The 22,173-nt window shown below is 41.7% G+C and overlaps 1 protein-coding gene across 1 annotated transcript in view; it reads right to left on the bottom strand.

Moving 5' to 3' along the window:
- Window positions 1–4,447, bottom strand: part of LOC126267655 (trypsin-1-like) — a 41,751-nt gene extending 37,304 nt beyond the window's left edge. Inside the window, exon 1 of the mRNA XM_049972955.1 lies at window positions 4,331–4,447. Coding sequence (XP_049828912.1) covers window positions 4,331–4,447 — 117 coding nt within the window. The remainder of the gene's footprint in view (window positions 1–4,330) is intronic.
- Between the last annotated feature and the right edge of the window lie 17,726 nt (window positions 4,448–22,173).

Raw genomic sequence — 22,173 nt, 5'->3', positions numbered from 1 at the left:
TTGATCATTGTGGATCACTAACTCCTGAATTTGTCTATATATTCATCTACATGATTCCACTCTCGAAAAACACGTGAAAGAAATGGGTACTTGAATCTTACCGTGCGAACGTTGATTTCTCTTACTTTATTACAATGGACATTTCTGCCTATAGAGATGGACGTCAAAAAAATATTTTGTCGCTCGGAAGAAAAAGTTGACGATTGTTATTTCACGGAAAGGTCTCGTAGCAAATAAGAAATTCTTTCAACTCGCTTATCAATGAAAAGAAAATGGCTCTGAGCACTCTGGGACTTAACATCTATGGTCATCAGTCCCCTAGAACTTAGAACTACTTAAACCTAACTAACCTAAGGACAACACTCAACACCGAGTTTATCAATGCACGGCTTACTCCTATTTCCCAATAACACAAGACGAGCTGCCCTTCACTGAACTTTTTCGATATGCTCCGTCAATCCTATATGGTAAGAATTCCGCACCATGCTGCAATACTCCAGACGAGAACGAACTAGTGTAGTGTGGGCACTCGCTTCAGTAGGTCTGGCGCGTCCTTTAAGAATTCCGCCAATAAACGTAATGTTTGGTTCGCCTTCCCAACCACAGTTGCTATGTAATGGTTCCAATTTAAGTTGTTCGGAATTGTAATCCCTAAGTATTTTGTTGAATCTTCTATCTCTAAAGTTTTTTTAATGTTTTATCATTTAATCGAAATTCGACGCAACTTTTTTAGTACTTATGTGGAGGACTTCGTACTTTTTTTTTGCTTAGGATCAACTGGCACTTTTTGCACCATTTAGATCAAATCCTTTTGGAGTTCGTTTTGATCTGATTACTTTACTAAACGGTGAAAGACAGAGTCATGTGCAAACATCGTTTATATAGATTAAGAATTGCAGAGGGCGTACAACACTTCGTTAGGGAACAAACCCGTTGTTCTTGCACTTACAAAATGTAAAACTGATTTTTGTGTATGTTTTACCTCAAAATGTTATGAGTTTTAACAGCATAAAATTAGCAACGAAATTGTTACTATGAAACTACTTTGTCTGTAATGGCTAACTTTGCATGTAATTGTAAACTTAATTATTTTCTGCGCTACGTTTACGAAATTCTTTTTTCTTTCATTATCCTCACGGCAAATTTTAGACTAATAATGTCAACGAAACAGCCGACTAACCGACGGCCTAAGAGAGCGAGAGCATACTGAAAATCCGTGCAACTGCTCTGTAGCTCAGGTGCCTTTTGCCGGCCAATTTGAGGTCATTTCCTGTATTAAATTGCTCGTCTCGATTTACCCTACACATTGTGGTATACTGTAAGTAGCTAGCTACTGTAAGTAGCTACCGTTTACTAAACTAAAATTAACTCCGTCCCAACTGGCCCCGGAAGGCCTTACGGTACCGACCGACCGCCGTGCCATCCTCAACCGATAGGCGTCATTGGATGCGAATATGGACGAGCATGTGGTCAGCACGTCGGTCCCCTGGGCTTAATTAGATTTCGTGCTCGGAGCTGCACTTCTCAGTTGAGTAGCTCCTCAACTGGCGGCACAAGGGCTGAGTGCATCTCCCTTACCAGTCCTGGATCGTCACCAATACAAGTGGTAGCCAGTCCCGACAGCGCTTAATTTCGGTGATCTGATGGGAACCTGTGGCACCACTGCGGCAAGGCCGTTGTCCAGTTATCGTTTTCACTCTGAATAAAAGTTGAGTAGAAGAAGGAACAATACTTAATCGGCAAGTTCAAGTGGTTGCATATGCGGATGACGTAGCATTCATGGCAACGAACGCAAGGGCACTAAAGGGGAACTACGATACGTTAGAGGAAGCAGCAAGAGATGTAGGTTTAGAAGTAAACATAAACAAAACAAAGTATATGGTGATGGGGGAGACCAATATAAACGGACAAAAGAATTCAATAGTAATGAATGGGAAAGAATATGAAAGAGTGAAAACATTTAAATATTTAGGTTCTGTAATAACGGAGGACAATAAGGTAGCAGTAGAAAGTTAAGAAAGGATAGTGAGTGAAAATCGTTGCTATTTTGGCTTGAAGAATGTATTTAATTCCAAGAATGTTAGTAGAAATACAAAAATCAAAATATGCAAGACCATATTAAGACCTATAGTAATATATGGATCATAAGGCTGGGTATTGACATTAAAGGAGGAGAACTGGTTATTGAGATGGGAAAGAAAGATACTGAGAAGGATTTTTGGAGCAGTGAGAGCGGAAGATGGCTGGAGAGTAAAGACAAATGTAGAACTACAAACATTTTTTGGACAGATGGATATTATTGTTAAAACTAATCAGGGAAGAATAAGATGGGCACGACATATACTGAGAATGTCAAAAACTCGGAGTGTCAAGAAAGTTTCCTTGGGAAAACCTGACGGAAGAAGGAGAAGACGTAGACCCAGGTGAAAGTGACTGGAGGATATGGAAGAAGAACTAAAGGCGATGGGAATAAGAAATTGGAGAGGGAAGGCGATGGACAGAAAAGAATGGAGGCAGGGGATACAGAAGGCCAAAGTTCTTCAAGGACTAGAGCCAACCAAGAAGAAAAAGAAGATTTTTTTACGTGTTACGTACTAGTTTAGGGAGATTAGCATACCTAATAACCGGCCGGCCGGGGTGGCCGAGTGGTTCTAGTCGCGGAACAGCGCGACCGCTACGGTCGCAGGTTCGAATCCTGTCTCGCGCATGGATGTGTGTGATGTCCTTAGGTTAATTAAGTTTAAGTAGTTCTAAGTTCTAGGGGACTCATGACCTTAGAAGTTAAGTCCCATACTGCTCAGAGCCATTTGAAGCTATACCTAAGGACCATCATATTGGGCGAACTGACCGTAAAACAATAGAAAAAAATTTTGCGATCAAAGACTGTTTTCAGTTCCGCAAATTATATTAATTTTATGTCAGAAAGCTTGACCGCGTTTTCATAGTAAGGAAAGATTCGTGTTAAGTGCTTCACCATATCTACAGTATGCTTCTAGATATTGAATTTACCAACAAGTTTGAATTTCAGGAATAATAATGCAGCCCGTTGCAATGGATTAAAATTTGTGGTAGTACCAGGATTCGAACAGAGGTATCCTGCTAACCAGATAGACATGATACCTGTTACTCCAAAGTGGCACTACAGACGAAACACCTCCGTGGACGACCCTTCTATGCCTCCTGTCTCCCTCACCGATACAAATTCTAACTCATACCTCAGCCCATTGATCTTCCCCTTCTAAATCCGCATCAGTATTGACAAGGCTCTCTGATATTGGATTAGCACCTTAGGAATGAGCGAAATATCGTTAATCCTGCCTGTATATTCTTGACAACACTGATGTGAGTTTAGAAGGGGAATAGCAATGGGCTGAGACATGAGCTGGTATTTGTATCGTGGAGGGAGACGTGCTAGACTACTCCCTGTAGCTGTGGTATCTATAGTGTCAATATGGCATAAATGGTAGCATATCTGCCTCCAAACTACAGACCTGTGATCGAATCCTGGTGCTGGTATAAATTTCAAATCATTGGTCTACATCAGGGGTCTCTAAACTACGGCCCGCGGGCCGAAACCGTTATCTGGCCGGACATCCCCGGTATCCGGCCCGCCAAATATTTGAGGTGGTACCTCTACTGCCAACAATTGAGTTTCGAGGCCTATCGCGAACAATACACCGCGACATTGGCTCTGCTACTTGCTACAAGACTACATAACTAAACTTAATTTTGCGCCGCTTGAAATAACAATGCGTTGACACGCTCTACCTCTGTTACGTCTTGCAGTAATAGTGTCGCTAACAATGATTTTGAGATTTCGTTAACTTTGCAGGACGCTTTCGTGAAGAATGTGCAGTGACATACTATTTTGTCGGTGAAATTCGCCAGACTAAAATACGGCAGAATTTCCAACAGGTACGTCCACCAATCAAAATTATGTAATTAAATAAACGTCGTAGTTCGTTTCATTGCTAGCTATTCCCACAACCTTAGATTTTTGCGATTTCATCTTTCCTTTAGCCTTACATTATGGTGATCGTGGAGTGCTAGGGTGCTTTAATCCCACTAGGTAGATCTTGGCCCTTATGACTTCGTGGAGGAGTCAATGTGGCCCGCGGACTATTAAGTTTGGAGACCCCCTGGTCTACATCACCATCAGATATGAAGATTAGATTCCATGTGTCTCAGAAATACCAGGTATACATATGATTAATTGCAGGAATATTGGCAGGAGTACGATAATAAGTGAAAGAACACTATAGAACGCCTATTTCCTAACCTTTCTGACATGATTTTAAGGGCGTTATAAACTGGACAAGAGATGTCGCACCTGGTAGCGTGGGAGGTCGCCAACAGGTAGGAAGGCGGCGGTGGCGGCGGCGTTGGCTGTGGCCGCGGCGGAGGCGGCCAGCGAGAGCAGCAGGAGGAAGTTGGCGCCGCGGCTCATGTCTGCAGACAGCGGCGGCGGAGCGCGCGAGGCGCTATATAGCGGCCGGCGGCGCAACTGTGTCACGGCCGAGGCCCGTGTGCTCGCCGCGCCATAGGGGCTTCTCTGACAAACTGCGGCCCTGGGCGCGGGGGAGCGCGGGAGCGCGATCCGTTCGCAAACTAATGAGCCTGCCCGCGACGAGATGTCGCACCTTGCTTACGTCACTTCACCACGTTCACTGGGTTCTTGCACATCGCCCCATTTTGACTACAGGGCTTTGATATTTCTCACCTCTCATTTTCACTTTCGGCCATGATAGCTGTGCTCTACCAACTGAGATACCCAAGCACGACTCACGCCCCGTCTTCACAGCCTTAATTCTGCCAGTACCTTGTCTCCTACCTTTCAAGCTTAACAGAAGCACAGAGTTTTAATCTGCCAGGAAGTTTCATATCAGCGCACACTCCGTTGCAGAGTGAAAATCTCATTCTGGAAACATCCCCCAGGTTGTGGCTAAGCCATGTCTCTGCAATATCCTTTCTTTCAGGAGTGCTAGTTCTGCAAGGTTCGCAGGAGAGTTACTGTTAAGTTTGGAAGGTACGAGACGAGGTACTGGCAGAAGTAAAGCTGTGAGGACGGGGCGTGAGTCGTGAATGGGTAGCTCGGTTGGTGGAGCTCTTGCCCGCAAAAGGCAAAGGTCCCGAGTTCGAGTCTCGGTCCGGCACACTGCTTTAATCTGCCATGAAGTTTCATTTCATGGAATATACGATAGAAACTTAGAACTGCACAGCACCACTTATTGGAAGGTTTATATCGGGATTCACATGGAAATAAAGATGTGCTTCACCTCGGTTCCGAGAGTTCCGGAATCTGTACAGAAAATTGGAATAGAAATCCACATAAACATCATTGGCGCCCTTTTTTCTTGCTCATGAAAATCACACATTGTATGTTGTACCTCCATACACCGAGAACTTCAGAGGAAGTGGTCCACATTGCTGTACACACCGGTACCTCTAACACCCAGCTCGCGTTCTCGCTTCCCGAGCACGGGGTCCCGACTTAGATTCTCGGCTGGGTCAGGGATTTTCACCTGCCTCGAGATGACTGGGTCTTTGTGTTGTTCTCATCATAATTCCTGAAAGCGGAGAGATTGGACTGAAGAAAGGTTGGGAAATTGCGCGGGCGCTGATAACCCCGCAGTTGAGCGCCCCACAAACCAAACATCATCATCGTCATCTAATACCCAGTAGCACGTCCTCTTGAATGGATGCATGCCTGTATTCATCGTGGCATATTATCCAAAAGTTCATCAAGGCACTGTCCCACTCCTCAACGGCGATTCGGCGTAGATCCCTCAGAGTGGGTTGGTGGGTCACGTCGTCCATAAACAGCCCTTTTCAATCTATCCCAGGCATGTCCGAAAGGGTTCGTGTCTGGAGAACATACTGGCCACTCTAGTCGAGTGCTGTCGTTATCCTCAAGGAAGTCATTGACAAGATGTGCACGGTGGCGGCGCAAATTGTCTTCCATGAAGACGAATGCCTCGCCTATATGCTGCCGATATGATTGCATTATCGGTCGGAGGATGGCACTCACGTATCGTTAAGCCGTTACGGCGCCTTCCATGACCACTAGCGGAGCATGTCGGCTCCACATAATGTCACCCCAAAACAGCAGGGAGCCTCCATCTTGCTGCACTCGCTGGACAGTGTGTCTAAGGCGTTCAACCTGACCGGATTGCCACCAAACACGTCTGCGACGGTTGTCTGGTTGAAGGCATATGCGACACTCATCGGTGAAGGGAACGTGATGCCACTCCTGGGTGGTCCATTCGGCATGTTGTTGGGCCCATCTGTACCGCGCTGCTTGGTGTCGACCTCGCCATGGACGTCGGGAGTGAATTTCCGCATCATAGAGCCTCTTGCCACAGTTTGAGTCGTAACACGACGTTCTGTTGCTGCACGAAAAGCATTGTTAAACATGGTGGCATTGCTGTCAGGGTTCCTCCGAGTCATAATCGGTAGGTAGCTGTCATTCACTGCAGTAGTAGCCCTTGGGCGGCCTGAGCGAGGCACGTCATCGACAGTCCCTGTCTCTCTGTATCTCCTCCATGTTAGAACAACATCGCTTTGGTACACTCCAAGACGAGTGGACACTTCCGTTGTTGAGAGCCCTTCCTGGCACAATGCGGTCGCGGCCAAAGCGCGGTAATGACCGTTTAGGCGTGGTTGAACTACGGACGACACGAGCTGTGTACTTCCCTCCTGGTGAAATGACTGGAACTGATCGGCTATCGGACCTTCTCCGTCTAATAGGTGCTGATCATACACGGTTGTTTATATCTTTGGGTGGGTTTAGTGACATCTCGGAACAGTCAAAGGAACTGCGTCTGTGATACAATAATCAGAGTCAACGTCTGTCTTCAGGAGTTTTGGGAACCGGGATGGTGCAAAATTTTTTTGATGTGTGTAAAAGGCAATGTTCCGCCGACTGACTGACTCACTCATTGACTCATCATCGCCGAGCAGAAACCACTCCGGGTAGAAACTTAAAAGTTGTAGAGGGTGCTGATCTTATACAAAGACGATGTTGAAATGGAGTGTAAGGGTCAAAGACTGTCCATGAGGAAGACAGCCACACCGATGGAATACAGACCTGCGGAACATCGTTGGAGTCAACTGTCTGAATAGCGCGGAGACTTTTCCTAGGCGAGGAAGAAGCAGTCGACGTACCTGAGCACAGTAAGATGTAGATCCGCAACTGTAACAGTGTGTGGTGCACCTGAAGCACTTTCAACTTCATGTTCCATTCACAGTTGGTGCCGCGAAGAAGATTGCAGCTACCCGTCTGAATAAGCGCGAGTTTATCTAATCGAGGATCCGAAAGGCAAAGTGAACTTCGCTTGAGAGGGGACTAGTTTAGTTTCAGGAGAAGCAGAGGCATCTGAGAAGAGCTTTCAGCAGTACATTCAATAGATTCCATCTTCCTCGATTTCCGAAAAGCATTCGAGACTGCTAACCAATGTATGAACATATGGAGTACAAACAAGTATTTCAGCGGATATGTGACTCGCTCTGTGAGTGTAAGGGTTCCCATCATTACCGACTAAGTACTGCGTCATCCTCCGCCAATTGGATCATTGGATACGGTATGGAAGGTCGTGGGGTAAGCACACTGCTCTCCCAGCCGTTTTCTTCGTGATCTGGAGCCGTTAGTACTCGGTCAATAAGCTCCTCAATTGGCATCACGAGGTTGAGTGCACACTGATCAGTCCTCTCGAGAAGGAAAAGACCGTGAGAGTAAAGTAAATCAAATCCTGGTCCTTCGCATGGCAGTCAAACATGATTATCACTCAGCAACGGAGGTGTTCAAGGTTTAACCACCACTTCAATAAAATAGTCAGTTTGCAGGAATCTCTAGCCATTCACCAATGTATTCTGCGGTAGAGAGTTCTTCGGTCTTCGTCAGCATTCTGTAATATTTTTGTGTGGACAGTGATATTTCGCTCTAAATCATGAGACGAATCTGAAAGGTGCACACTGGGGAGCGCCCTGTCCTTTGAATCTGACATAGAAGATGGTTTGAGCGACCAGGGTGCTGATCAGATATATCATTCTCTAAGAAATTCCAGATTCTGTCAGCTTCTTTTCGATTTAGTTGTTTCTTATGTTGAACAGGGATTTTTCTTTATGCGGCGGCGAATTTTTTACAGATATAGCAAAGCCATCTTTCCCATCGAAATAGTCATTCCTTAATATGACATAATTTTTAAAACAAACCTTCTGCTGCCACTTGGACCACATTTAGGACAACAGGCCTATATCAGACTGACTTCTGAATATTTACCTTTACAATCTTCCTCTGATGAAGGTAACTGACTTTGCATTCTGTTGCAATACTTTTATAAGTTTCATGATTTAGGCTGGAACGGAATTAATGACGCCTGTTGTGTAGCGAGTTTCCGGACTGAGCCAACTCATGTACACATGACAGTAAAAGTGGCTGTTGATATACTTTCCGGGATGTGAGGTCGTGGTCCAAGAACTTTTTCTGCTCCTTACGTTTCGTCCAGCGCAGTCCTGGACGAAACGTAAGGAGCAGAAAAAGTTCTTGGACCACGACCTCACATGCCGGAAAGTATATCAACAGCCATGTCACCCGGTCGTGAAAGCCTTCATTCTACAACAGTAAAAGTGGGCCACTGCTGTATGCAACCAAAATAACAGAGCTGTGTTGCAGGTCCTGCAAACTCCGAAACCCTGTGGGATACAGTCGTCCGTCTATACACAATGGTTACCACAAGAGGCCACTTGTGAAACACAACTACCTCAGTCTACTTCTACATCTACATGGATACTCTGCAGATCACATTTAAGTGCCTCGCAGAGGGTTCGTCGAAGCACCTTCACAATTCCAATCCCGTATAGCGGGCGGAAAGAACGAACACCTATATCTTTCCGTACGAGCTCTGATTTCCCTTCTTTTATCGTGGTGATCGTTTCTGCCTATGTAGGTCAGTGTCAACGAAATATTTTCGCATTTTGAGGAGAAAGTTGGTGACTGGAATTTCGTGAGAAGATTCCGTCGCAATGAAAACGCCTTTCTTTTAATTATGTCCAGCCCAAATCCTGTATCATTTCAGTGACACTCACTCCCATATTTCGCGATAATACAAAACGTGCTGCCCTTCTTTCAACTTTTTCGACGTACTCCGCCAATCCTATCTGGTCAGGATCCCACACCGTGCAGCAGTATCCTAAAAGAGGACGGACAAGCGTAGTGTAGGCAGTCTCCTTAGTAGATCTGTTACATTTACTAAGTGTCCTGCCAATAAAACGCAGTCTTTGGTTAGCCTTCCCCACAACATTTTCTATGTGTTCCTTACAATTTACGTTGTTCGTAATTGTAATACCTAGGTATTTAGTTGAATTTACGGCTTTTAGATTAGACTGTTTTATCATGTAACCGAAGTTTAACGAATTCCTTTTAGCACTCATGTGGATGACGTCACACTTTTCGTTATTTAGGGTCAACTGTCAATTTTCGCATCATTCAGATAGCCTTTCTAAATCGTTTTGCAAACTTGTTTTGATCTTCCGATGACTTTATTAGTCGATAAACTACAGATTCATCTGCAAAAAACTTAAGACGGCTGCTCAGATTGTCTCCCAAATCGTTTATATAGAACGCCAGAAATCACTTCTGTTTTACTCGATGACTTTCCGTCAATTACTACGAACTGTGACCTCTCTGACAGGAAATCACAAATCCAGTCACATAACTGAGACGATATTCCATAAGCACGTAATTTCACTACAAGCCGCTTGTGTGGTACAGTGTCAAAAGCCTTCCGGAAATCCAGAAATACGGAATCGATCTGAAATCCTTTGTCAATAGCACTCAACAATTCATGTGAATAAAGAGCTAGTTGGCCGGCCGGAGTGGCCGTGCGGTTCTAGGAGCTACAGTCTGGAACTGAGCGACCGCTACGGTCGCAGGTTCGAATCCTGCCTCGGCCATGGATGTGTGTGATGTCCTTAGGTTAGTTAGGTTTAATTAGTTCTAAGTACTAGGCGACTGATGAGCTCAGAAGGTAAGTCGCATAGTGCTCAGAGCCATCTGAACCATTTTTAAAGAGGTAGTTGTGTTTCACAAGAACGATGTTTTCTAAACCATGTTGACTGTGTGTCAATAGACAGTTTTTTACGAGGTAATTCATAATGTTTGAACACAATATATGTTCCAAAATCCTGGTGAATATCGACGTTAACGATATGGGCCTGTAATTTAGTGGATTACTCCGACTACCTTTTTTTTTTTTTTTTTTTTTTAAATATTGATGTGACCTGTGCAACTTTCCAGTTTTTGTGCACGGATCTTTCGTCGAGCGAACAGTTGTATATGATTGTTAAGTGTGGAGCTAATGCATCAGCATACTCCGAAAGGAACCTAACTCGTATACAGTCTGGAGCAGAAGATTTGCTTTTATTAAGTGATTTAAGTTGCTTCACTACTCCGAGGATATTTACTTCTACGTTCCTCATGTTGGCAGCTGTTCTCGATTCGAATTCTTGAATATTTACTTCGTCTTCTTTTGTGAAGGCATTTCGGAAGGTTGTGTTTTGTACCTCTGCTTTGGCAGCACTGTCTTCGATAGTATCTCCATTGCTATCGCGCAGAGAAGGCATTGATTGTTTCTTGCCGCTAACATACGTCACATACGACCAGAATCTCTTTGGATTTTCTGCCAGGTTTCGAGACAAAGTTTCTTTGTGGAAACTATTATAAGCATCTCGCATTGAAATCCGCTCTAAATTTCGAGCTTCTGTAAAAGATAGCCAATCTTGGGGATTTTACGTCTGTTTAAATTTGGCATGTTTGTTTAGTTTCTGCAACAGTGTTTTTACCCGTTTTGTGCGCCAATGAGGATCAGCTCCGTCGTTTGTTAACTTATTTGGTATAAATCTCTCAATTGCTGCCAGTACTATTTCTTTGAAATCAAGCCAAATATGATCTAAACTTATATTATTAATTTTGGACGAGTGCAGATTGTCTCTCAGGAAGGAGTCAAGTGAATTTTTATCTACTTTTTTGAATAGGTATATTTTTCTCTTATTTTTGGAGGGTTTGGGGTTTACAATATAACGCGCCTAACGTTGGAACTCCCAACTACCAATAATCTAACCCTCTGTGATTGGCCGGATGTTGCAGGCTGAGTGGTTTTCTCTGAAACAGAACATGCTACAGCATTTGGCTCAGTGACAATGTCAGCCGCAGACAGCACCTGGAACCTGTTTCTCAGACAAACCCGGGGGGCCTTACGTCCGGCCGCCTGGGAAGTCTTTCGCCGCCTGCTTCGCACCGGGGCGACCTCCCACTCTGCCACAGGTGAGGGGTCAGCCTCAGTGCGAGCAGTAACTGGGTTGGCCACCGTTGAGGACCGATCGGAGTTCTCGGACGTGCTGGACGTACGTTGGATCTCCTGATTAGGAATTTGTAGTGTGTCACAAAATCGGTCTACTTTTGACGCAAACGAAAACGTGAGAACTGTGGCTATTAGATATTAAATTTACACGCAGAAACTCGAGAAACTAAACTATTAAAGCACACAGTTGATATAATAAAATTCGCTCCTGGTTAGGAACACGTAAATATCACAAAAGCGGTTACTTTCCTGTTGCTGCGTCTGTCTCGGTCGGCTACGACTGTCAGACGTAAACGAATACCACAGTACAACAAATATATTATTAGAGATGAGACAGTCCCTAACGCTTGTAAATTAAACTTCATTACAGTAAGTGACACTGCAGAAGCCTTATCACTGTCATCAAATGACATGACAAGTTGTCCATGCGCCGTTAACAAAATAAAGCTTGTGTGTGTGTGAGTGAGACTCAAATAGACCTAACGAGACGTAAAATTTTCGAAATGCTCAGCAGTATCAGTTTACATGGCCAAATGTCCGATCCTGGAAATAAATGACGATACATTTAGCACTGCACTGGGAACCCCATAAAGCTTACATTGCCCATGACAAGTAACCACGAAAGGTATGTAATAAATTGCAACATACAAGAGTGAAACGCCATGATGAAAAGTTGTGGTGATGGATCGGGAGTAGAACCCAGTACCTATATGAATTGTTAGTGAAGCACAGTCATATGTCAGATGTTAAATATGTTCACCAATAGTGTGATACAGGAACCTGAAACGACGACAGAAATGATTTTTGCCTTGCAGGATTCGAACCCGAAATCTACTGCTATTGTTTTATAACTACGAGTAGACATTAAATCCTTATTGTTTCTTCACCAGTAGCGATATGTGCACATATTCGGGAAGAGGTAAGGCAACGAACAGTTCTGGACTGCCTGGGACTCCAACCTACGAATATCGCCATTGTTGACCCCCGACGAAGATGTGTCAGCTATCAAAGTCTCTTTCACTAATAGTAATTAGGACTGTGTCGTTCATAGAGACGTGGAGGAGTTTGGCATCGTGAGCAAACAACGAAATGTTGGGACAGTATCATCTCGAAAGGTTCAAATCCAGAGAAAGAGTTGACTCACAAATGTTTAATGTTGATCTGGAACCATAGCATAGTCCTGCGTTCTTTTCTTGGCGTTACTGGAGGTGAAGAGGGCACGTATGTGGCTGTTGAAACCTGGTAGCCCCAGCGGGAACCCACACCTGAACCATTACAGGTTAGCCTCAGTCCAACCAACCATCGAATTTTGCGTGTGTTAGCATCATGTTTTTGTCATAATGTGGTAAGGAACGTACAGTACAAGATGTGTGGACTTCCACTTGAGCTGTTGTTATGAATAACCTGTTCGTGGTCTAGCAGTCACTTCATGCAGTGCGGATGCAAAGTCGTGATATCAAACCCATACTTTTCCTCAATTTTTAAGCTGTATTCTATCTGTCTGCTAAGAATATCAGTCTGACAGAACGTGAAAGGAATCGCGGGCGTCTATTATGATAAGACCAATTACAGCACCATCAACCAGCGGCCAATTGATGCAGACCGACGGCCACTCAAGTGATCGCGATGGTTCGAGCATGGAGCCTTTGACTCCAGCGGACTTTTCTGTACTCCTATTAGAAAGAATAACATTACTTCAAATGGTTTAAATGGCTATAAGCACTATGGGACTTAACATCATAGGTCATCAGTCCCCTAGACCTAGAACTACTTAAACCTAACAAACCTAAAGACATCAAACACATCCATGCCTGAGGCAGGATTCGAACGTGCGACCGTAGCAGCAGCGCGGTTCCGGACTGAAGCGCCTAGAACCGATCGGCCACAACGACCGGATAATTTTACTTGTGTTATAATACTATGTTTCAGCATGGTCTGTCGCGATTTTAATGTGGCATGTTGGTTTAAGTGTGTTTAACTACGGTTTTATTTTGTTCAAGTTTGCAGTATAGCTCGTGCCATGACAACTCGAATATTTCTCTTTTCTGGCGTTGTGAGGAGCGTGTTTGTACATTAGAAAACCGAGTCTGAAACGTAGTAAAGTCTAACATTTGTGGTACTGTGTTCTGTTTGTGTTTAGTAAAAGGGAGAGAGCAGTGGAGGCATTTCGAAGCACCTGTGCCCTTTATGGAGTGAGTGCTATCGAAAAAGTCAAATTGTATCATTTAAAGTACGATCGTTTTGAAATAAATTAATCACCACATTCAGGATGAAACGTCCCCTTAGAAAAATTATACAAGACTGCTTAAACTGACACACAATATTTTTAGCGCAACGCAATCTGACTCAAAAATCCCTACAAAAAAATGACTCTGACTAACATTAACCTATTCGTTTCACAAATCGCATACCTCACAAAAATCTTGGTTACTCGGACTACTGCAATACAGCGAGCGCCATTACTGCCAGCTCAATAAAAGATTCAAACTACGGAAGGCACTAATTACTGATAGGAATAGTTAGCAAATGAAAGATTTTAATAGAGAACAAACAATGTATTTATCTTAATATCATCAAAAGTCATAATATATATAGCAGTTCATGACATCCAGTCTTACAAATTTCAAAACTCCGCCATTTCTCTCCCCACATCCACCACTGCTGGCGTCTCACCTCCAACTGCGCAACGCTACGCGCTTTTAACATCCAGCTGCCCAACACTACAATGGCAGACAACAATTCAAACCAGCCACAGACTGCACACAGCACAGCCAGTGATCTTCATACAGAGCGCTACGTGGCGTTACCAGTAAAAAATCCACACAGCCTACTTACATAGCCCCTATGCTCCCCACAAAAAATTTTACAAATAGTTTTGGGCAGTGGCCAATACAGATTTGAAAAAAATTTTCATAATTACAATAACAAAGAAATCAAATGCACACACTTATTGATACAATGTTGTTCAAAGGCTAAAATTTTCTCACAGTCCATAAAGACAGTCCTGATCATTCATCACTGTAAAATTGCAGTGCTTTTTTTTCTCAAAGTCTGAGCAGTAAAAGAAAATGCACACAGAAGTAGTGGATTTCCATGCAGTCTTGAAGAAGTAGTGTTATCCTTCCAAGGGAAAGACAGTGCTGACTCTTGACATGCAGACAGGTAATGGGCCACAACAGAGCAAACCCACAGCAGAGTCAGTCGAAGTTTTGAAGAATATTGGTAGGTAGGTCATTACAGAACAGACCCACTGTAGTCCTGGTAGAGAGTATGGTATTGGTGAGCCATCAGAAGTCCAGACACACTGCGGTCCTTGTAGAAATAATGGTATTGGTGAGTCATCAAAGATGGACACCCACTGTAGTCCTTGTAGAGATGGCCAGCAGCCATCTGTTGCGACTGTGCAGGTGCACAGTCACCATCGAAGAGTCTTGTGGACAATATAGCAAGTCCAAAACCACCACTTGTGCACTCACAAAGGCTTTTTTTTAATTGTCCTTAGAAGCAGCAATGCTGTTATCCAGTCCCTTGCTGAATTATTAACACACGTGCAAACACTATCAGTCCCTACTTCTCACATATTGTCCATATACAATGACGTATACAGAAACGTGTGCAGTGAAATGTAACTCACATGTTACTTAATTTGATGAACTGGTATTAATTACAATTTTATAACATAAGAATACAATAACAAAGGTACAAAATACATCATTAAAGAACATAACAATACAGATAACATTTATATTAAAACAGGCTTTACAAAAGAATGGAAATAAACATGTACATCAGTGTTACAGGTATTATGACATAAGTAAATATATAAAACAATGAGAATACTTTTCGAAACATTAATTTCACACATGAGCATTAAAACAAAACAGAATAAATAACGTCTAAACATCTTTACAAAGAAAATAACATATTATTAGAAAAATTCTACAACATAACTTGTATCAGCTAAACCCATAAAGACAAGAAAAACACAAATATACAAGGGTACAAAAACACATAGTGGGATAACACAAGGAACGGACAGGGTTTGTTTCACTGCACTATTTTGCAAACAAAACTTTCTTTACTTCTTGGAGATCTCCCTTCGTTCTTCATTATTCCCAAAAATTGCTATCTATATCTCCTTTCTATATTCTTATGTTCACATACTTCTTACCTCATTGTTTATTTTCCAGTATCTTATCTCATCATTTATTTCCAAGAAAATCCTACCTATACCTGCTTTCTGTGCTTTTTTCGTATAACTTCTCAGTGCATTTCTTCCAATTCATCGCAACTCATTCTCTTATATAGTCTACCCCCTCTTAAGCTAACTTAAATCTACTGGGCTCATGCTAAACTAAGGGATAAGGCAAAGCAGCAGCACACAACAATTAACACAAACAGCAATGATAAAAAATGGAAACTGTCAAAGCAAGCAGCAGCAAATGCAATAACTTATATCTAAAAATGACAAAGCTCAAGCAGAAAAAATATTACAGTAAAAATGACCATATTTAATACCCATATCACGTAGTAGTGATGAAGAGTAGGCTGAAGTTCAAGACATTAGTGAGGAAAAATCAATATGCAAAGAAGTGGGATACGGAAGTTCTAAGGAATGACGAGATACGTTTGAAGTTCTCTAACGCTATAGATACAGTAATGAGGAATAGCGCAGTAGGCAGTACAGTTGAAGAGGTAAGGGCATCTCTATAAAGGGTCATCACAGAAGTTGGGAAGGAAAACATAGGTACAAAGAAGGTAGCTGCGAAGAAACCATGGACAACACAAGAAATACTTCAGTTGATTGATGAAAGGAGGAAGTACAAACATGTTCCGGGAAAATCAGGAATACAGAAATACAAGTCACTGAGGAATGAAATACATAGGAAGTGCAGGGAAGCTAAGACGAAATGGCCGCAGGAAAAATGTGAAGACACCGAAAAAGATACGATTGTCGGAAGGACAGACTCAGCGTACATAAAAGTCAAAACAACCTTTGGTGACATTAAAACCAACGGTGGTAACATTAAGAGTGCAACGGGAATTCCACTGTTAAATGCAGAGGAGAGAGCAGATTGGTGGAAAGAATACGTTGAAAGCCTCTATGAGGGTGAAGATTTGTCTGATGTGATAGAAGAAGAAACAGGAGTCGATTTAGAAGAGATTGGGGATCCAGTATTAGAATCGGAATTTAAAAGAGCTTTGGAGGACTTACGGTCAAATAAGGCAGAAGGGATAGATAACATTACATCAGAATTTCTAAAATCGTTAGGGGAAGTGGCAACAAAACGACTATTCATGTTGGTGTGTGGAATATATGAGTCTGGCAACATACCATCTGACTTTCGGAGAAGCATCATCTACACAATTCCGAAGACGGCAAGAGCTGACAAGTGCGAGAATTATCGCACAATCAGCTTAACAGCCCATGCAACGAAGCTGCTTACAAGAATAATATACAGAAGAATGGAAAAGAAAATTGAGAATGCACTAGGTGACGATCAGTTTGGCTTTAGGAAAAGTAAAGGTATGAGAGAGGCAATTCTGACGTTACAGCTAGTAATGGAAGCAAAGCTAAAGAAAAATCAAGACACGTTCATAGGATTTGTCGACCTGGAAAAAGCGTTCGGCAATATAAAATGGTGCAAGGTCTTCAAGATTCTGCAAAAAGTAGGGGTAAGCTATAGGGAGAGACGAGTCATATACAATATGTACAACAACCAAGAGGGAATAATAAGAGTGGACGATGAAGAACAAAGTGGTCGTATTAAGAAGGGTGTAAGACAAAGCTGTAGCCTTTCGCCCCTACTCTTCAATCTGTACATCGAGGAAGCAATTATGGAAATAAAAGATATGTTCAGGAGTGGAATTAAAATACAAGGTGAAAGGATATCAATGATACGATTCGCTGATGACATTGCTATCCTGAGTGAAATTGAAGAAGAATTAAATGATCTGCTGAACGGAATGAACAGTCTAATGAGTACACAGTATGGTTTGAGAGTAAATCGGAGAAAGACGAAGGTAATGAGAAGTAGTAGAAATGAGAAGAGCGAGAAACTTAACATCAGGATTGATGGTCACGAAGTCAATGAAGTTAAGGAATTCTGCTACCTAGGCAGTAAAATAACCAATGATGGACAGATCAAGGAAGACATCAAAAGCAGACTCGCTATGGCAAAAAAGGCATTTCTGGCCAAGAGAAGTCTACTAATATCAAATACCGGCCTTCATTTGAGGAAGAAATTTCTGAGGATGGACATCTGGAGTACAGCATTGAATGGTAGTGAAACATGGACTGTGGGAAAATCGGAACAGAAGAGAATCGAAGCATTTGAGATGTGGTGCTATAGACGAATGTTGAAAATTAGGTGGACTGATAAGGTAAGGAATGAGGAGGTTCTACGCAGAATCGGAGAGGAAAGGAATATGTGGAAAACACTGATAAGGAGAAGGTCAAGAATTTGCGTTACAAATCTGTAGAAACAAAATCCTATTGATATAACAGTGTCCAAAAAGTTTTCGTCGGCATTGTAATATATTCACGCATTTACATACATTTCATAACTCTTAAAGTACGATTCTTGGTTACCAACCACCTTCTTCACAAACCAGAGTCCCTAACCACTACTCATTATTCCTTACCTTATTTGTCGACACTTCTTCAATATTTAATCATAACAGATATGTAGCATGTAGCGTAATCAAATAACTCATATAGCATCAGCTTATTGATCATAAACATACCGCAACAGCATAATACACATAGTTATCGTAATAATAACATCATAACACCTCAGTCAAATTCTCAAAATCGTCGTAGCGTTCTCCAATAATTTCAAAACCTAAAAAAATTCTCTGCTCATGTCAAAATTGCCATCTATCTCAAACGTACTTTAAAAATCATGATCTCATACCAAATACATCATTCATAGCTCTCATAGTGTCACAATGGTTCCGAAAAAATATGAAAATTTCACAAAGTACAGACAAAATACAATTTCATAAGTGTGAAGTTATCCAACCGTGTAATTACGTAAACATCTGTCACTGATGTAGTAAAATAAATATTTGCCTCTCTCAGTTAAATGGTCAGATGTCAGATAGCTATGTAATTCTGTGTTAGAGAAATATGGTACCGATGTGTAAAGCTGTATAAGCAAATACCATATTAGCTAGGGCCCCTTGTGCTTGCCATACACATGGTACACAAAGTAAGCGTGTACCCCCCTGACGATTAATGTAATTATACCCTCAGGTGTTACAGATTACAGAAATGGAATGAAATGTATCATGGAAAGCTCTCTTTGTAATTCAAATATCTTTAAAAACAAATGTTTTAAGTACAAAGTTAATCACTCAAATACGTGTACTGTAGCGCTAAACTGTGTGTCTTGTTGTAAGATAATCTCTGTGGAAGTGTCGCAGTTATCGTCCTCCGAAAGCTAAGTTCTGCAGAAGTCAATGTACTTACCTCATGATAAACAAAAGTGAAATGCTTTGCGTATAGATATCTTAGTTATTACGCTTATTGCCATGATGAAGAAAGTACTGTGCTGTAACGTGTTGTTGTACTATGGAAAAGGCTGTCTCAAAAGTTCCTACTAAAACGTGTTTTATTTCCCAGAAGAATTCAGAAAAACTGTGCAGATATAAAACAGAAACACCGCAAAAGCAACATTGTAAATTGTCACTCATTAGTAGCGTCGTGATAAAATCGTGTAGCTGTCACATAAACTAAGCACTGTGTCATCTGGTATCTCACAGAAAGAACTTTAAATCCATAATGTATTTTCAAGTAAACGAAAATGTTGCATTAAAATCTCATTAACAGTACTGGTAAATGTTCTAAGTATGTGAGCCTTATAGTCGTTACGTAATCGTGCAACTAACAAGCAAGAATGTACACACACAATAACACTGTGTCGTCTGTTCACTACAACAATGCAATTCGTGAATCTCGGTGGGATCTCCAGAGTTTAAATAAGTTCTTTTGGTTCTTGAATGGATATTTAACTTCAAACATTGTTGCATGGTAACAGTTTCTAAGTCTGACAAAGCGTACTAGAAATGTGAATTGAAACGTTTTATGGCAAAGAAAAAGTTAAAAGGCAGATTATCTCTGAATAAATGGTTTTACATGTTAAATGTGGTGCTATCCTTTATTCTTCCTAGTGGACAGAGTTTAAACTTCAAAGCAATTATCACGTTGTATACGTCGGTAAGGAATACTGCAATTTTTCTCAATGTTAGCGTCTATGTTATTTTCCTCTGAGCCAGGCGGCGCACGTGGCTGCCTGCGATGCGAGTCATGGTCTGTCTCTTTGTTGGCGCGCGTCGTTATTGGGATTAGGAGGCCTTACTTCTACAAATTCCCCTTGACGAGAAGGCCCTGCCCTGTTTGAATGTTTTGTCGGTAGTTTACATAGTTTCTTATTTGTCGGTCATGTGGTGGAGATTTTCTCCCTGAATTATCACTGCACAGTGGACCGTTGCGTCTGAATTTATTGTGTCTCCCGTGATAATAATAGTTCTGGTTGCCATATTGTCTGTTTCTATGATTGTCGCTGTTATATTCATTACTACAGAAATGCGATCTTTCTCAGTAACTATTACTCTGCCAGTGGTTGTCATACGGGTGGTGTCTGTTTTGGTCACGATTTACGTTGTAAGAATAGCCTTGTCGCGTCCAGTTATTATTTCTTTCCTCTCGGAATTGTGACGGATGTGACCTGTAATTGCTGTGTCCCTGTTTTCGCGTCCCGCGATTGTCAGTGTCAATTTCCAATTCTTGTAAGAGTCCCTGAAAGCTTCAATGTCGTCTTTGCAACGTCCTGCCAAAATAATATGTCGTAAATGTTCAGGTAATTTGATTAAGCAAATGCGAATGAGTTCTGAGGGGCTGTATGGGTTTGACAGGTACAGATTCTTGTGCAACATGTCTTCAAAATATTTCATAAGACTGGAAAATTCAGGTTGTTCAAAATGTTTCATCATTATGATGCTATGTTTTACTCGGTCTTGTGTAGCTTGACACCAATATGCAGAGAGGAAGGCATGATAAAATTCTCCTTCACTGTGACAATCGTGAATGACCGATCGCATTCTTACAGCTGGTTCATTCTCTAAGCAGCCACACATAAATTCTAATCTGTGCTGCAATGACCAGTTGGGAGGAAAAAAATGAGAGAATTGATGAAACCACGCTTGTGGATGAATGTCGTTGCCAGAATTCTTAAATGTTTGAATTTACGTGTAGTAATGAACAGCTTATAGTCAAAATCATCATGTCGGCGAGTCGCATGTCGGTCATTGTTACGTCGTTTCGGCGGTTCCATCTAAACATTCGGTGTACCTTGCCAATTTCTTTCATAATTTCCGAAGTACCCCGTGTTATTATTTTGCGGCTGTTCCGTATTTCTATGTCCCTCTTCCCGTATTGGAAAGCGAGTGTCCTCTGAAATACGTAATTCTTATATTACCTGTGTCGGCTGATCTTGTACTTCCCGGATTTCTCTTTGGTGTTGCGTATTAATTTGATTCTGATTTTGTTTGACTTTCCTAATTAGTTCGCACTCTTCTGTGTCATTAAAGACTACCGGTTTTGTGTCATTCAGATTATCATCTACCTTCGTAGGTAAATTAGTTAGCTGATACGAAAGTTCAAGTACACTCTCTGATAACGAACTAATTTCCTCCATGTGTCTTTCTGAACCAATTTTCAGAGTATCTACTGTGTCCTTTAAGTTTTCTTGAATTTTTTGCAAGTTGCGTAACTGAATCGGTAGATGCAACTGAGTCAATTTTAGCTTGCAAGGTCTCATGATTTTCATGACCAATAGTTTGCAGTTCTTTTATGGCTGCTTCGCGATTCTGTACTGCATTTTCATGCTGCGAAAAAATAGGTTGAAAATGCTCACAAATCTGTGTTTTTACGTCATTACAGACTTTTTGACATTTCGATTCAATGTTATGTAACTCAGTAGTAAAATCTTCACGTGTTTGCTCAAGTGTGGTGTCTAACTTTTGAAGCGTTTGCTGTGTTTGTCTCTGATTTTGTCCCATTGTGTCTAACTGTTGCTGTGTTTGTCTCTGATTTTGTTCCATTGTGTCTAACTTTTGAAGCTTTTGTCCCATTTGTCGCATTAATTGTAATAACAGTGCACTGGTGTCTGAAACATGTTCCTTAGTGCTATTCGGCAATGCATTTGAACCGGCAATATTCGCAGTTTGAAAAACAGAAAATGTGTCTTGACTTATTTGAGAAAACGGTGAGGACGCAAAACCTGAATCTACAGTATTTGCAAGATTCTGTCCTGTCATTTCGGATTCCTGAGGCAAGCTGTTGCCAACCGATCGATCGATAATGCTTTCCTGTTCACTAACTGTTTCACTGTCTACACCATTGTTTGCAGCCCGCTCCATTTCCCTATGTACAGTTACCAAATTACTACTTTGAACATTAGTTAATTCATTACTCGGTGGCGCTAACACACTGCTTTCGTATTCACTGTCATTTCTCAGTTTACTTTGGAGCCTAGTATTACGTTTTTCACACGCCATTATTGTCACAATATTTCACACGACAACACAGAAAAGCACAATTTGAAGAGCAAAAATAACAGAACACATTAACGTAGCACTGTAAATAATATCTCGTTAATTGCAAGCGCAGCTGCGAAATACTTGCTGGAAATCTACATGCATGCCACAACTGTTTTACTGTACAACAATGAAAAACTACAACTACAAAGGAAATACTCTCTATAATTACGTGCTAGCAATAAACAAAAGCTACACTAATTACACAAACTAC

Source organism: Schistocerca gregaria, chromosome 4 (assembly GCF_023897955.1).
Source record: "Schistocerca gregaria isolate iqSchGreg1 chromosome 4, iqSchGreg1.2, whole genome shotgun sequence".
Taxonomy (NCBI): Eukaryota; Metazoa; Arthropoda; class Insecta; order Orthoptera; family Acrididae; genus Schistocerca; species Schistocerca gregaria.
Note: the sequence above shows the minus strand (reverse complement) of the source record. Positions and strands in the feature narration are given on the sequence as shown.